Source organism: Vulpes vulpes, chromosome 13, assembly GCF_048418805.1.
Source record: "Vulpes vulpes isolate BD-2025 chromosome 13, VulVul3, whole genome shotgun sequence".
Taxonomy (NCBI): Eukaryota; Metazoa; Chordata; class Mammalia; order Carnivora; family Canidae; genus Vulpes; species Vulpes vulpes.
Genome location: NC_132792.1, coordinates 127155473 through 127172666, shown reverse-complemented (window position 1 = coordinate 127172666; position 17194 = coordinate 127155473). Strand labels below are relative to the sequence as shown.

Here is a 17194-nt window from a genome sequence, read left to right as displayed (position 1 = left end):
ACTCTCAGGTCTGATGAGCTCCTTCAGGCTGTTCTTTTTCCTTTTTCCAGCATACCTCTTCCTCTGATTTCATAAGCTTTTAGCCCTGTGCTGTCGAGAAGCCTTCCTGTGCTGACTGAACTTTTCCGCATTTCTGACTTCTGCATCACCATTTTTTGTATCTCTTGCCACAGGCGTAGTTTATTCATTTTCTTTTCATCTTACTCCATGTTGTATACTTTTCTGAGAAATTACATTTTTATTTATACTGATTTTCTTGTTTTACTTGTTTAATGTTGTGATGAATATGGATTATCATAAAAAATTCACAGTAAAAATCTATTTTTTTTTTTAATCTGGGGGAATCTAGGACTCTGACTGCAATATGAAGTCATTTGATGATCTAGGTAATCCAAAATCCAAACCGCATTTATCTCAGTTTTTGAAAAAAGACACACTTCTAAGAAACAAGGTAAAACAAATTTTTTTTTACTTTCAAAGCACTGTATGTTTATTACCAGAAACTGAGAAATATCAACAAAATTAAAAATTAAAATGCCTAAATTTTTATTTATAGAAAAAATATCTACTTTCAATCCTATTAGGGTCATGCCTGGTTATAGGTGGTGAAGTTGTGAAACCCTTATCTTCTCTTGAAATAGAAAGATCTTTTTTCTATGTGCTTCTACAGCATTACTTAAAATGACTGAACAGAATGCAGTTGTGTGAGTTTAGCTAATTCCATTATGTTTGTCATTTACCCTAAACATATTTTGCTGTAGCAGACAGTACTGTAATCAAGATCGTGCGGATAGGTATTTGTGGCCATTCTTGATTGCTTCATAGAGATGAACTCCATGGAGTGGTATTACTGGTCCAAAGGCACATAACAATTTAAAGCTTTGATATATGTTGCCAAAAGACCTTCTAGAAACCATATACCTCATAAGCTAGGGTATTTTTTAAATTAAAATATATAAGTATTTCTTTGCATAGTAAAAGCTCACAAGTGAAAGCATATTTTATATATATATTATTTCTCAGAAATGCACAAGAGACATAAACAATACAAAAGAAAAACTACAAATGGTTGATTAATATATAAAAGCATATTTACCTCATTAGTAGTCAAATAATGCAAATTAAAATAATGAAATAGAATTTCTTACCTCAGATTTTCAAAAAATATTTTTAATTGTACTCATCTTTATGAGTGTATAGTGAGAAGATAATCACACATTAATTGTATATAAATTGCTCTGCCTTTTCAGGAAAGCAATTTGAATGAGTTTAAATAATTCAACTCAGTAAGTGCATTCTAGAACTTGAGTCTAAGGAAATAATGAGAATTTAAGTACATGAATACTTATCTTATATTGGTTATAGTAGTTACAATAGTAGAAAATTGCAAATAGCCTAAATATCTAAAAATAAGGGAGTTATTAAATACATAATTGATTTTAGTTCTTGGGTGGTGGGAGTACAGGTGAATTTTTCTTCTTTGTTTTCTCATGTTTTTCCATAATGAACACTTTGTTTTTCTAATAGCATAAAACCTTTTTAAAATTTCAGTAAATGGTCTGCAAATCCATTTGAAAAAAGATCCCCATCTCACACTATATAAATATAAATCCTAAATATATTAAAGATATAAATGTAGAATATATAAATATAAGACTGTTTTTAAAATCTTTGAGTGCTAAAGGCTTTTTTCAGACATACACTGCCTTGGAAGGGTGTCCATATTACTTTTGAGTAAAAAGGAAGAACATGAAGCAGTATGTATGGCATCATATTTTTGCTTAAGTACTCAAAATATTCATGCACACTGTATGTTTACATAATCATAGAAAAAAGTCTAGAAAGATACCAAATTATTTGCAGTGATGGGACTGGAGATGTAGAAAGTACTTACCCAAAAGAAGTTATGCCTAGACATTAAACTGTTGTCTCTTTATTATTATTATTATTATTATTACTATTATTATTATTACTCTAAAGAGTTTTTGTCAGGGTTTTAACTGTCACATCTGTTTTGGTGAAAATTCCCCAGATGGACCTTCCTCCTTGCTCCCCAATATCCACCTTTAATATCTACAATGAAACTTACCTTGTTTGTTGTTGTTAAATCTCAAACCAGTTCTTCTTGAACATTTTTTATTTTCATCTACTACATAAAGAGTCTCTTTGTCATTTAGTTTCAAAATCTTAGGGTCTCTTTTCTTTATAACTGCCAGCTCAATCCTTCTGCAGAGGGTAAAGGAAAGCAACCACACATCTGTACTTAACCAAATTCTAACGTTTCTTTCTTTGCCTTCTTTCTCGCTCTCTCTTTCCTCTCACCAACACCCTGAGTCAAGATTCCATCTTTCACGTGCAGGCGTTCCGATTCTTTATACCTCCTCTATCAACTTTGTCAGTTTGAAAGGCTTGTTTTATGTACCTCACTCTTACTATCCTAATGACAACAACAAAACATTGATGTCTCCATATTCCCCACAGGATAAAAATTAGCCCTTGGATAGAAAAAGCTGTCAGTAGAGATCTGTTTGAATAACAACCTCTTCAAAACAAAATTATCTGCATGTGAAAAGGAAACTATCCAAGATGTGTTATTAAGTAGAATCAAAACATATTAGGTTGAAGAAAAACATTTTTACATGTTGCCTATTGGTTACTCTTCTATCTTAATGTGCAGAGAATAGTTTGAAATTAGCTAAAGGTCATTACTTGAACAGTGTTAAAAGGGGCGTTTACTCTGCAGGTTCCTGGGCTGTATAAATCTAGTTCTGTGGACAGTCTTTCTACAACCAAGATCAAGCCTCTAGTGCCTGCCCGAGCCAGTGGGCTCAGCAAGAAGCCATCAAGCATCCAGAAGAGAAACCATCATGATGCTGAGAACAGGCCAGGATTACAGATAAAAATCAATGAGCTGTGGAAGAACTTTGGATTTAAAAAGTGAGTTTCCTTGTTACTTGCTCTAAGGATAAATTGGGTCCTGGGTGGCTCAGTCAGTGAAGCATCTGCCTTTGGCTTAGGTCAGAATCCTGGGGTCCTAGGCACGAGCCTCACGCCAGACTCCCTCCTCATTGGATAGCCTGCTTCTTCCTCTCCCCTCCCTGACACTTGTGCTCTCTCTCTCACTCTCTGTCTCAAATAAAATCTTTAAAAAAAAAAATGATAGGGTAAATTTTTTTTTTGTAATTTCTTTCACTTTTTCCCAATTCTTTCTGTTTTCATAGGAGTCAGTTTTGTTTTCTCTTACCCTGAGAATTACTTTCCTTTATTCTCTTTAGCTGACTCTTTTTAAGTATACTTAACTTCAACGTCTATACCTTCATTTAATGAAAAGATGACAACCTAAAAATCCTCAGTTCTTGGTCTGGCTTTGGGGTCTGTTAAGCAAGTGACTTTTTCTGGTCTAAGTGTTGTTTTGGCTTCATTCCTTTTACAGCTTCGGATTGTAATGAAAATAGTTATCTTAAACATAGGGGTGGGAAGGTAATGCTGTCTCATATTTCTTGATTTAAAGCAGTTTGTTTCTCTTAATGATCACATCTGAAATGGGGAGAATCACCACTTGCGGGTGATGAATGTGTCAGATTTCTAATGCATGAGGCAAATACTGTTTTAAAAGAGCTGACCTCTATATACCTACCTTGTTTGAGCCACAGGACTTCCTTCTGTTAGACTGCAAAGTTAGTCTCAGAGTAGCTATGATTTATAATTATTTATAAGTATTATATTTATAAGTACTTATAAATACTTATATGTATATTTATAAGTACTTGTATTTATAAGTATTTATGATTGATTTATTCTCCTGTTCTTCTCAATAAAGCAAATGTGCTTAAGAATAGAGAAACGGAAAGTTACATGGGTGATGGGATTAAACCTTACCTAATAGAAATGTCACTGTCAGATTAGATGGTATGAGTGGAAACACTGTATAAATAAGCGAGTGCTGGATGGTTATTTTTATTTTGTGTTGTGTAAGGTCTGGGATTAAACCATATAGCAGCAGTTCTCAAACAGTTGATTTAACTGTCTTAGAATTTTAAATGGACATTTTCAAATATTTATTTTTAAATAACTGGCAAACCCATATTAAAATCAGTAGTGTATTATTACAAAAAAAAAATAACCTTTCCAAAACAAAACAAAAAAAAAGTGAAAAGTGTCTTTTTTTTTTTTTTAACATTTTTGCAAATCTTAACTGTTGTTTAATAGGGCTAAGCTGGATTCTTCGGTCTGCTTCTGTGTTTGATCTGATGATAGGTTGTTTTGGTTGAAGTATAGAAAGAAAATCTGGGTCTGCACATATTTGTGGTTGGGAAATGTATAGTTTAATAGACTTTTTATTCAGCTGTAAATTTTCTACTTTGATGTCATACCAAAATTCAACAAGTGATGGTTTCTTCATAGTTGGTTGTAATATTGGATATGAAACCAAGTCAACAGACTTCTATTCTGGGTTGTGTTCCGGTCTTGGTCCTTAGTACACCTTCAGTGCATCTTTTCTTCATGTGTGCATTGGTCATTTAGAAAATGTTGGTTTATTGAGTTGTGTTTATCTTCCAAAAGTTGACACATTTCATTATACAATATAAAGACATCACAGTCTTAGCACAACAGTCTTTAGGTATTGGGAAGCTATCAAATGGTAGATAAAGGTTTCCCAAAATTCTAACTTTGACTTGAATTTTATCATTGGCAACAAATACTGTTAATTGTTCCCTTGGGGGTAACAACAGGCCCTCTTTGTTCATTTTAGAGAAGCCCTTTGCCAAATACCTAAATTTGAGTAACCATGGTGTCAGACATGCTTTTTTTTTACTTGCGATAACCATCATGCTTCAGTACCCACAGAAGGGCCTCATGGTGTGTTTCCCAGTTTTTCATAGAGTACTAAGAAATTGAAAGGGTTGAGATTTAATTAAAATTAATGATTTTTATTCATCAAGAACATTCTTAAGTGAGACTGACTTTTTTTCTTTTCTTTTTAACTTCAAATACATGGAGCTAGAGAAGTACAAGTGCTGCTAGTATTTCTCATGCAGTTTCAGGCTAGTGTCCTGATTCATGCTGAGTCGCCAGTAGTTTTTATTCCATTTTGCTTTTGGATCATTAGTACAAATGTTAGCCCAGTGGAAAAGGCAGATAAAGTCTAAACATTATTATGAAATAGTTTTAATCTTGTAAGCAGCCTGAAAGGGTCTTGGGAATTTTTAGGGACCCTTGGACCATACTTTGAGAACTGCTAACTGAAGAGAAATTGAGGATGCAAAAATATTCCTAAATGCCTTTTAGAAAATTAGACTTTCTTGGATTTTTGTTGACAGGAGCTAGGATTACCTGTGTTATCTTCATAATAGGATAATTTTTATAGACTTAGAACTCCCTTCTAGCCAAAAAAAAAACAGTTGGGAGGAAGGGGGAATAAAAGGACTTAAACCTTATTCATCCCTCACTTGGCTTGATTCTTAGTCAGACTTGAGGAGGGTGCTAAGAGCAAAGGAACTAAAGTTTCTTTATTGGAATTATTCTGCCTTAGCTAGCACATATTTAATAGTGGCCTTGCACCTGCCTCGAAAGGTGATTTAGGAAGCACAAAAGGGAGCTGAGGAAAACTCAAATTTTATTGGGACACTCAGAGGAGAACCTGAAGGTGTCATGTATTAAATTAAGACAATAAATAAATAAATAAATAAATAAATAAATAAATAAATAAATAAAGACAAATTGAAAGGTCTTATCTTCTTCCTATACCTCTCTTTTGCCTCTAATGATAATATTCTCTAATAATAATAATTCCCTAAAAACACCAATTCTTTTTATTATATTTTGCAGAGATTCTGAAAAGCTTCCTTCTTGTAAGAAGCCAGATCCCCTGTCACCAGTCAAAGATAACATCCAACTAACTCCGGAAGCAGAAGAGGATATATTTAACAAACCTGAATGCATACATGTTCAGAGAGCAATATTCCAATAAATGGCAGCAGCTGGGAGGCTATTGCCTGCAAGAAAATAATCAATTTGAAGTGCTGTTAGGGAATGCAAATAGAGTATATTTCACATATTAACTATGTAATTATTTCTTTTGTTCAGCTTTTTATATTTTCATAAGAAGCTAAGTAGAGAAATCATTTTATCTTTGACAGTTTTTGGAAGTTTTGATATTTTGGGGCAAGTCCTCTAGAATTTATTAAAATCTACTCTAAAGGTTTCTGTCATGTTGTCAAGTATAAGGATGATAAATGAAAAGCCACAATTCTGTAGTCAGTTTATCCTGGAGGGAATCACTATATTTCTCCAAGTTTTAAATTTTACCCCTTGCCTTTCCTGTCTCTTTCAGGATTGATTTGAAAATAAAGTTGCTGGCATGGGCCGGGTGGCTGGAAAGATTAAAGATCATTGAACATGTGGTGGGACAGTGTTCTGTTCTCCTTGAAGGATTTGCTTGGGCTACGGATTGACAGTGAAGGAAAACTGCTTTTAGCCTCCTGTGGAAAGAACTACTTATGTTGTTAATATTCTTAAACTTCAAAATAGCCTGTTTTCCCTACTATGTCTTTTTAAAGTATGGACTTGAAAATCCCCTAACTAGAGCTATAGGTGTGATTGTAAGATACTAAAGAGTCTATGATGTGTACACTCCGCAAAGACATAGACAGGCACCTGGAAAGAGAACCAGCCATGCAAGTGAATATGGGGAGGGAGAAGAGAGCAGAGGGGGGAGGGGAAGGAAAGGAAGGATGGATCTGGCAGGAGACAAAGGTGTTACCTGAGATACAGAGGATAAAGTAGAGGGATCCAGAGTATTTTAATCTTTAAATAAGATAGTAGAGGACTCTTGGATAAAGAGAATGAAACAAAAAACGTAAGTTGTAAGAAACAGCATTAAAATGTTGAAATAAAAACCAATCTGAAAAGGACCCAAAGAACACAAGTAAATTTGAGCTTTCTATGAATGTTTCCTGTTATAGAACAAATTAAGAATGTGACTCAGACATTGTCTACAAATGTTTATCTCCTCACCCACTTAAAATACCACTTAAATGACAGAAAAGGAGTAAAACAGTATAAATCCATAAAGGTTAGCAGAGGAAGAGACATCAGGCAAGGAAACAGATGGATAAGTGGTAAGTGATTTAGCAAAGAAATGATCAATTCTGTAGTGGTAGAAGCCAACAGGAAGCAGACGTTTAGATGAGCTCAGTAAATGGAGACTTGCAGCTTCCTCCAAAGCCAGGGCCTCGAGCAGAGTCTGAAAATGGAACTGGCTGAAAACTTTCAAAAGCAGTACAGGAGGAGGGAAAGATGGCAGAGGGCTGTAGTTTTCCTGTCTGCAAATCCCCATATAACCACAACTAGATAACAAAATTAAAAACCTGTGAACTGCATCACAACAAATTTAGGTGATGGTATCCTTAAATGACAAAATATAAGTGGGTAAAGACAAGCCACCAACAGCCACAAGATGGGAGATGTAGAGGAAGGCAATAGGATATCGATTGGACCTGCACAGCAGATCTTGTTGGAACGAGGCAAGGCTTTCCCATTCCCACAGTGAATTAGTACAGGGCGCATCTGAAGGAACTGACTGGTCTGGTCCACATGAACTGTTGGAACTGATCTGCTGAGTTGTTCAAGGCTCATGGGACAGGATCCCCCACAGAAGAGAAGCTGGTGAGAGGAAGATCAAAATTGAGCAGAACAGGAGATTAAAATACAAGTAGGAGGAGGAACAGGTGACCAAGGACTCAGCAAAATACCCTGTCTCTGAACACTTAAAAACAATAGATGTTTGGGGCATCTGTATGGCTCAGTTGCTTCAGCAGTGGACTAGATTTTGCCTCAGGTCTTGATCCTGGGGTCCTGGGATCAAGCCCCCGGTGAGGTTCTGCAATCAGCACAGAGTGCCCCTCCCCACACACCTGCTCTATAAATAAATAAAATCTTTTTAAAAATTGATGATCAAGAAGCTTCCGTAAACTATGCCTACTTTTCAAAGAAAACTAATTTTACTTAAGAAAAAAGAAAAGTTTTCAAATCAATGTCTTATGACGTTAAAAAGCAGAATAATATCTTTACAGATACTGAAAATTACCAAAAGCCCACAAAGATGAAAAACAGTCCATTTGAAAATGTGGTAAAAGTTATTAAGAAATGATACCAAAAAAATGATACAGTATATGAAGGAAATTTAGAACTGGAAAAAAGATAGTGTAAGTTCCGAATAAGCATTAGAAACAAACATTTCAAAAGTTAAAGCTAAACCAGAAGGAACACAACAAATAAATACTATAGATAATGCCCTAAAAGATGGGAGGTATCAATCTGAGCAAAAGCGAGGGGAAAAAAGATTAGGAAGTGACAAATATTGAAGATAGGGACAGAAGGTCCAATATGCAGATAGTAATAGTCTCTGAAAGAAAGAAATTTCAGGAAACTACTAATTAAAAAATTTTGAAACTTTTTTCTTAAAGTTTACTTACTGGCAGCCCTGGTGGCTCAGCGGTTTGGTGCTGCCTTTGGCCTGAGGCCTGATCCTGGAGACCTGAGATCGAGTCCCGCGTTAGACTCCCCACATGGAGCCTGCTTCTCCCTCTGCCTGTGTCTCTGCCTCTCTCTCTCTCTTTCTCTGTCTCTCTATCTCTCATGAATAAATAAATATTTAAAAAAAAAATTGAAGCCAACTCCAAATTGAGTTCAGAGCCTGACACAGGGCTCCCAATCCTGAGATCACCACATGAGCTGAATACTTAACTGACTGAGCCACCCAGGTGCCCCAAAAGGCACTCTGTACTCAATATTATTGATCCAAAACATGCAACACTAAGACCTAAGTAACAAAGTTAACTTAAAAAAAATGAAATCTTGGGGTGGGCAAAAACAGAAAGTGACATGTAAGGAAAAAGATTATCAGACTTCACCATTTGTGCTTGAAGAAAATCGAGTAACATTTGGAACATACTCTAGGGAAAATGCAAGAATTGGAGGAATAGTGTTCCTTTAAATTCTTGAGGAATCAGAAAATGAGCTCCATTAGAAAAAACAGTAACTAGAGAAATAGCACCATAAAGACTAGTGGTGGGCATTAAGTGTAGCCTACACGATTAAAAATTAGAGTTATAAAGGAGAATATAGTATGCAATTGCTGTATATCTACATGACAGTATAAAGAGAAAAATGTAGAAATATTTGGCTTAGCTGGTAGTTGATAGTGTTAGACAGGCATGTAATATGGGGTAAAATAAATGGACATTTGGGGAAAAAAAAACCTTTTTAGTGTTCCAATAATGAAAAAGAAATGAGATCATATCACCATGTTGCAACACCTGGTGGATTAATGGATTCAGACGTTGAGCATCAGCTGCTATTAATATTCCAAAAAGAGACAACCAGACCCGTTATGCCCCTTAGCGAAAGAACTCCGCATCCTCTATAGCCTTGCCAAGGGATGGGAGGGGAGTCTGATCATGCCTCTGGGTCCAGCTGCCAAAATGCAGAAACAAAGAGGATAAAGGAACGTGTGGAGCTTACGTGTGCAACGAGCACAATCCGGACTGGGAAACCATAGGTTCAATACCCGGGGATTTTCAACAGATAAATTGAAAGGAATGAGGAGGGAAATTCCATATTTTTTCTTTAAATGGATAAAATAGATAATTTAGAGATGCACACATTTAGATTATCTCTAGATAATTTAGAGATGCACACTTTGTTGATAAAAGAATAGAGATATACAAAGAAGTAATGATTATAAAATTCAGGATAGTAGTTACTCTAGAGGAGAAGGAAGGTATTGATTGATGCTAGGGACAAGCACATGGAGGGGATTCTGGAAGTGGCTGGCAAACTTCTACTTGATGATGGCTATGATGTATAACAGGATTTGTCTTATAACAGCTTATTAAGCTATCCATATTATAAAGTGTTAATCTATAATGACTTAAGCTATTTAACTACTTTGTGTGGTTTTCTGTTTGTTTTACAATATTTTTTTTAAATAGCAACTCACATTGAAGATGGGATTCATTGTTAGATGCACCATTATTTTAATCATTGAAATAAAAAAAACTATTGAGACTGTCAACTTTAAGACACTATTTTCAAAAATGTTACAAAGAATACCTTAGAATAGATGACATAACAGCAATTAGACACCACAGATATCTTGTCACTCGTGCACAAAATCCAGCAACTAAACTCACTTCCCAAAGGCTTGACACTTTCTCTGGGCAGTCAGCACCAGAGAGCCTCTGTTCCTGAAAGACCTGGAACACAGTGGGGAGAAAGATGGCATGTGCTGCTGGAAAGAAGGAATGACGTGAGTATAAGCCAGAGTATGAGCCCTCCCCACCCCCATCTCCCTATTTAGCTCCCATTCTCACTTTCCCTGCTGGGATCCCAATTATATTGTTAGACTCTCAAAATTGTCCACACCGCTTAACACTGTTGTGTTTACTTTCTACTCTGTTTTTCTCTGTTTTCAGGTCTTTTCTACAGATCCATTTTCAAGCTTACAGTTCTTTCCTTGGCTCTTTTATTACTGTGTTTTTGGGTTTTATTTCTAGTGTTTTTATTTTACTCTTTTAGTGTCTGTCTCTCTAGTGTCATTCCCCAATCTGCTCATGCGTGTTTTCCACTTTTCCCACTAGAACACATATTAGCCATATTTACTTTAAATTCCTTGTCTGGTGTTTCTAACATCTGGGTCATCTCTGAGTCTGTATGTTTGACAGTTTTCTTTTGCCCTGTTTATTTGTGTGTGTCATAGTTTTTGATTGAATGCCATCTGTTGTGACTGAAGTAATGTCTGCCTGGAAGTGAGGCATTGGTAAAGACTAGTCAGGACTTTAATGGGGTTGGATTTGTTGTTACTGTGATTATTGTAGATGCACCACGGAGGTCCTATTCCTCTAATGTTGTGTGTGGTTGGGTGGTGCTCTGGTGCCAGGGCGTTGTTGTTTATATCAGTGTCCCTGCTGTATCCTGGGTGTCAGCCTTCCTCGGGCACCTGTCGCTCAGGAGTCTCTCTCCACACCCTTGCCTCCCCCACCCCCCGGCAATTTGCTATTGCTTATTTGGTGTTTAATGACTAGGTGCAGCCTTGAGGGTAATGCTATTATTAAACGCAGCAATTGTATTAGATTTTACAATCCACTACCCAATAAAAGCCTCCTTAGTTTCTCAAGTCCTAGCAAGATCCTGGCAACATGGTCAGTGTCCCACATCCCTCTTTATTAAATGACTTCTAGTTACCTGGCACTGTACATCAGACAGCACCCAATGACTTTTTAACAATTTTGGTGTTTAACACTTGTTGACTTATGATTTAGGGGAGTCAGAATAATTGAAGAATTCCAGTTACGAATCACAAGACTCAATCTGTAATTATGACTTGGCTAAAATAAGTGACTTTGGGTACACCACAGAACGTGTGTTGTTCTCTTTTTTCTCATGGGACAAATGTGAGGGGTTGACCTGTAAGTCAGAAATTGCAACTCCAAAATACTGCGAATGAAACATGAGCACTCTCTTAAAGGCTGCTCCACAAGAGGACAGCCCCTCCACATTGCTTAATGTCTGAAGAGACTGCAAGCATCTTTGAGTCTATTTTAAAAGTCATCTTGTACAATGTTTTATTTTTATTTCTTTTAATGATACAAATAGAGCACAAATATACTCTCACTTATAAAAATTCTAACATTATAGACCAGCTTCAAGTCTTTTTTGATTAGTACCGCCAATCCGAATCCCCTCTCCCTACTATCAGGTCAATTGGGTAATTTTTTATGATGTCTTGTTTTTTGTGGTTTTTTTAAAGCATGATTTCTGCAAGTAACTTATTTTCTTTTGCAAGTAACTTTTTAAAATCTGCATGTGATGTGAATATCTTTTCCAGTTAATATACATTAATTCATTTTTAATTACTCTCTTTAACTCCATAAAATGCATATCATAGTTTACTTGTTTCTTAATGATTTTTAGGGGTTTTTTTTTCCAGTATTCAAACATTTCCTCAAATATTTCAGTACTGCATTTTGAAACAAATGAAGAACTTCACAATATTTCATGGTCATTAAGGCTATCAGGTTAATTTATTAGCCAAAGTAAAAATATTTTAGTAATTTTACTAGCTACAAAAATATAGACTCAATTTACAGAAAAGGGACTAAAAGAGAAAAGCACTTGACAGCCTTCTTGGAAGCATTAGGTTCACTCCATTTCCTAATGTATATCATCCTGGGATGCCCTGCCTGTCAGGGAGGGCATTTTATAAGTATGTTATTATCCTAGATTGGGTTAGACCCAAGCTTAACTTTACACAAGAAAAGTTAAATATGAACATGTCTGACAATATTAATGTAAAATGAGTTGTATCTACAGCAAATATTCCTGCAGAAAAGAATAGGCCCCTCTTTGGGACCTCTGTAGGATTTACAATCTGATGGAACTTGAATGGGAATGTATATGATGGAGATAGATAAAAGGCAGTGGGGTGGGGAGTGAATTCCACACAAGGACTTTGTGTAAGCAAAGCTTAAGGAGGGAGGCACACAGAGTATATTTGCAGAAAAGAGACCAGCTGAGCTAGATCAGAGGGCTTTCACTGGGGGAGAAAGTGTCAGGTAGGGGCTCAGACTGCAAAGGTCTTAACTGTTGGACTTGACCTCTGGGCAGTAGAGGCAGTGAAGATCTCCTGAATAGCCAGTTTCTGTTCTGTGTCCTCAATCTGAAGTTCCAGTGAGCAGTTCTTACGTGTAAGTGGGTTGGAAAAGGGAGGGTGGACCAAGAGCTAGTTCAGTCTGAATACCCACTCCCAACCCCCAATTCACTATCTTCATTGTTTATCAGACTTGGGATCTTTTCTTTTTTTTTTTTTTTAAGATTTTATTTATTCATGAGAGACACAGAGAGAGAGAGAGAGGCAGAGATGCAGGCAGAGGGAGAAGCAGGCTCCATGCAGGGAACCTGACGTGGGACTCGATCCCAGGTCTCTAGGATCAGGCCCTGGGCTGAAGGCGGCACTAAACTGCTGAGCCGCCCAAGCTGCCTTCAGACTTGGGATCTTATGTTGATTTGTGTGTTTGTTATTATTGTCTGTCTCTTCAGTAAGCTGTACACACCATGAAGACAGAAAGACTATGTAACTACAATGACTGCTCTTCATTGTACCCTCGGCATCAACAAAGTAGGTATCGAAGACTTTTTTTTGAGTGAATGAATGAATGAATAAAAGAATGTTGCTGTGGAGTCAAAATAATTATTATCATTATTTTTTAAAAGATTTATTTATTGAAAGAGAAACAGCACAAGCAGGAGAGACAGAAGGAGAGGGAGAGAGAATCCCAAGACGACTCTGTACTGAGCGTGGAGCCCAATGAGGGGCTGGATCTCACCACCCTGAGATCACAACCTGAGCCAAAACCAAGAGTCCAATGCCCAGCCAACTGCGCTACCAAGGTACTCGAATTGTTTCCATTATTTTAGAAGAAGCAATAGAAGCTCAGAGAAAATTAAAAAAGCCAGCCTCATGACGGCCCCTAACATCCCTGTCTCCCGGTACTCACAGTCTTGCATAGTTTTTTCCCAAACTGACTAGGGCTCACTTGTGCAAACAAAAACAGTGTAGAAGTGACAGTTTATGACTTCTGAGGCTAGGTCATAAAATACTGTATGATCTCGCTTAAATGTGGAATCTAAAAAAAAAAAAAAAAAACAAGAAACAGAGAGATTGGAGATTGCGAGGAGCAGCGGGATAGGAGAAATGAGTGAAGATGGTCAGAGGGAACAAGCTTTCAGTTATAAGATGAATAAGTTCTGGTGAACTATAGTACAACATGGTGACTATATTATGTAATTGAGAATTGCTGGGCACCTGGGTGGCTCAGTCAGTTATACGTCTGCCTTTGGCTTAGGTCATGATCTTGGGGTCCTGGGATCAATCCCCACGTTGGGCTCCATGCTCATCGGGGAGTCTGCTTCTCCCTCTCCCTCTGCCCCCTCCCCACTGTTCATTCTCTCTCTCTCTCTCTCTCTCTCAAATGAATGAAGTCTTTAAAAATAAAAGAGAAAGAAAATTGCCAAAAGAGTAGATCTTGAAAGTTGGTACCACACACCAAAAAATGGTAACTATGTGAGGTGATGAACGTGTTAGCTTTATTGTGGTCATCACTTCATAAAATATAGATATATCAAATCATTACATTGTATACCTTCCACTTATGCAATGTTATATGTCAAATATAATTAAATAAAGCTGTGATAAAAGTAGACATTGTGACTGTCACCTTGTTCTCTTTAGATAAGCAAGGGAAACCAGTTGCTGTGCTTTTATGACATTCAAGGACCTTTATGAAGTGGTCCATATGGCAAAGAACTGAGGATTTCTGGGCAGCCCAGGTGGCTCAGCGGTTTAGCGCCACCTTCAGCCTAGGGCCTTATCCTGGAGACCCGGGATTGAGTCCCATGTCAGGCTCTCTGCATGGAGCCTGCTTCTCCCTCTGCTGCATCTCTGCCTCTCTCTTTGTGTCTCTCATAAATAAATAAATAAAATCTAAAAAAAATAAAAAAAAAAAAAAGAACTGAGAATTTCTGCCAATAGCTGGCATCAGCTTTCCAGAGACGTGAGTGAGCCTTCCTTCAATCAGTCCTTCAGATGACTCGAGCCCTGGCCAACATCTTGACTGTAACCGAGTGAGTTACCCCAAGACAGAACTACCCAGCTAAACTTCTCCTGAATTCTTAACCCACATAAATTGTGTGAGATAATAAATGCTTGTTGTTTTAAGCCATTAAGTTTTAGGATAATTTGTTATGCCATAATAGCTAACTAATGCAGCTCCCAAACTTCTCATAACTAAGCTTCTCTGAATCATGTCAAATGGCTGGGGTCAGGCTGGGAAAATTCTTAAGGCACCAGACCCTCAGATCATGGTGACTGACTGACACTGTATCCTCCTCCCAACCTCCAGAACTCTAAAAACGTATCTTTCTTAGGAGGCCAAAGGGTCAATAGCCAGATGTCTTTGGGAGTACATTATAACAAGTGTGAGAGGTGCAGAAAGCAAGAGTTTGCATAGGTGACCCACAAGTTCCAAATTGGTTTGGAACAAACTATTGTATAAATCAATCAATAAATTTAACCAGAGAGGGAGGGAGGAGGGAGGAAGGGAGGGAGGGAGGAAGGGAAGGGAAGAAGGAAGAGAGAGAAAAACAAAAAGAAAAAGAGAATTTGCTTAGGATCTTAGAAAGGGCTTGGAACCGTCTCTGTGGCTGTTCCCATCAAGGCCTGCCACCTTCTCCAGCTGGGTTTCCAGATTATTTTCCAGACCCATACTAGGTTTATTTCCCCCTTCCTACTCTTGTGTCTAACAGATGTTTTGATATCACGTTTTTTAATCCCCATGGATAAGACACAAACACCTGCAAAGCAGATTCATGAAAGGAGACCAAGGATTATGGCTGGAAGTTATGGGGGCTGCGAGGCAGGACCTCAAATCGCTCACCCTGAGACCCCAGAGAATCTGAGGGCAGTCTGCTCACCTTCACTAAAGGATGCATGGTTTCTAAAAAGACCATCTATGATGGACATTTGGGGACTAGAGAATAAATAGTCTTCATGTCAGAATGGATAGTACGTTCATTCTCCATTTTGATCTGAACTCTGAAGGTCTGTACAGTGTAAGGTACAGCCTGGGATGCTAGAGAGCTCTTTCAGAAAATAGTTCTGCACAGACCACAAGATTTCCCACCCCAAAGTTTGCTGCTTAAAAGTCAAGAATGGGACACATTATATGATAATGGAATGTTTTTATGTGGTTCAATTCCCACCAGCTGTGCAACCCAGAGCATGTTATCTGTGTCTCTGAACTTCAGTTCTCCTTTTCAGAAGAAATAGCTGAGAAAATATGGGTAGTGATTAGCACAATGTCAAAAACAATTCACAAGTGTTCTTTCTTCCTATTCCAGTGAAGGATAATAGTGATGATGAGGTTTATGCTGTTGATAAGTCATGTCTGGTGTCCAGGCCAACCTTGTGTGTTTCATAGATTCTGTGTCACCTCTCTAAGCCTCAGGCTCTTTATCAACAAAATGGTGAAAACAGTAAGTAACTTTACTTACCACTGAGTGGTATGTGCTAGCCACTGTTTCAGGTCTTTCTGCATGTATTAACTAATTCATTTGATGCTCACAGTCACACAAGGTATATATTATTATTACTATTATTTTATTTTGCATATAAAGCAACTGAGGTAGAGAGAGGAGTGTATCGGTTGGCCCAACGTCACACAGTAGATGATGGATCCAATGTTCAAACTCAAGTGTTATAACTCTCAGAGCCCCCATTCTTTTGTGTGTGCGATATTAAAATGTAAAACCAACAAGGAACATAATAATTGCTGAGAAAATAACAATCTTTGTGGTGAAGAAAACTACTGCTTATAATTATAGAAGCATCCCTATAGGTAGGGTCAGATGGTTTCTGTTCATCAGTGGAAGGTGAGTAGATACCCAATAGGTGTCACTGGGAGTCTGAAAAGGTTAAGAGCAAGTATGTCTCTGTCACCTGTGTTCTCCTCTGAACTTGTGGAAGCAAGGGACTTTGACAAGACACAATTTGCAAGTGTAAAGCCACATGTGAACCTGAATTTCTTTCAGAAAAGAGGCAAACAGGAAAGCCTCCCACATGAGTTAGGCTTGGGCTGTGATGTGGTAAGAGTCAAGCTTTTGTTGTTGTTCCACCTTTTTTTTTTTTTTTTAAGCATGCTGACTACCCAAAAGGAGGGACAGAGGAAGAGGAAGAGAGAACCCCAAACAGGCTCCATGCTCAGCATAGAGCCCATGCAGGGCTCAATCTCAGGATCACAGCCAAAACCGAGAGTCAGAAGCTCGATTGACTGAGCCACCCAGGTGCCCTGTTATGTTTCATTATTGAATATTGGGGTGTGCTTCATACTGCAGCATAGCATAGCCTGTTCTAACAGCAAAGTCATTAAATGATAGTAATGATTCTTTTTTCAAGGAAAATATAGATAACCATGGAAGGAAATCTTGTGAAGGTGATATGGAATGTGTAGAATTCTCTCTTCCTGAGCAGTAAGGAACACATTTGGAAAGCCCACAGCACAGGGATTGGTTGAATGATGTGCATGGAAACAGGGAAGAAGGAAACAAGAGGCTAAGATAGAGGTGAGAAAGGGGT

General features: G+C 37.6%; 1 protein-coding gene across 4 annotated transcripts in view; it reads left to right on the top strand.

Moving 5' to 3' along the window:
* EXO1 (exonuclease 1) overlaps nucleotides 1–6933 on the top strand; it is a 31010-nt gene extending 24077 nt beyond the window's left edge. For 2 of the 4 annotated variants that reach the window (XM_072732885.1, XM_072732884.1), the window contains exons 13-15: nucleotides 350–451; nucleotides 2744–2937; nucleotides 5830–6933. In XM_072732885.1, the coding sequence (XP_072588986.1) occupies nucleotides 350–451; nucleotides 2744–2937; nucleotides 5830–5971 (438 nt within the window). In that variant the 3' untranslated portion in view covers nucleotides 5972–6933. The remainder of the gene's footprint in view (nucleotides 1–349; nucleotides 452–2743; nucleotides 2938–5829) is intronic. The other 2 variants (XR_011996326.1, XM_072732886.1) reach the window with 2 other exon arrangements.
* Nucleotides 6934–17194: the final 10261 nt, after the last annotated feature.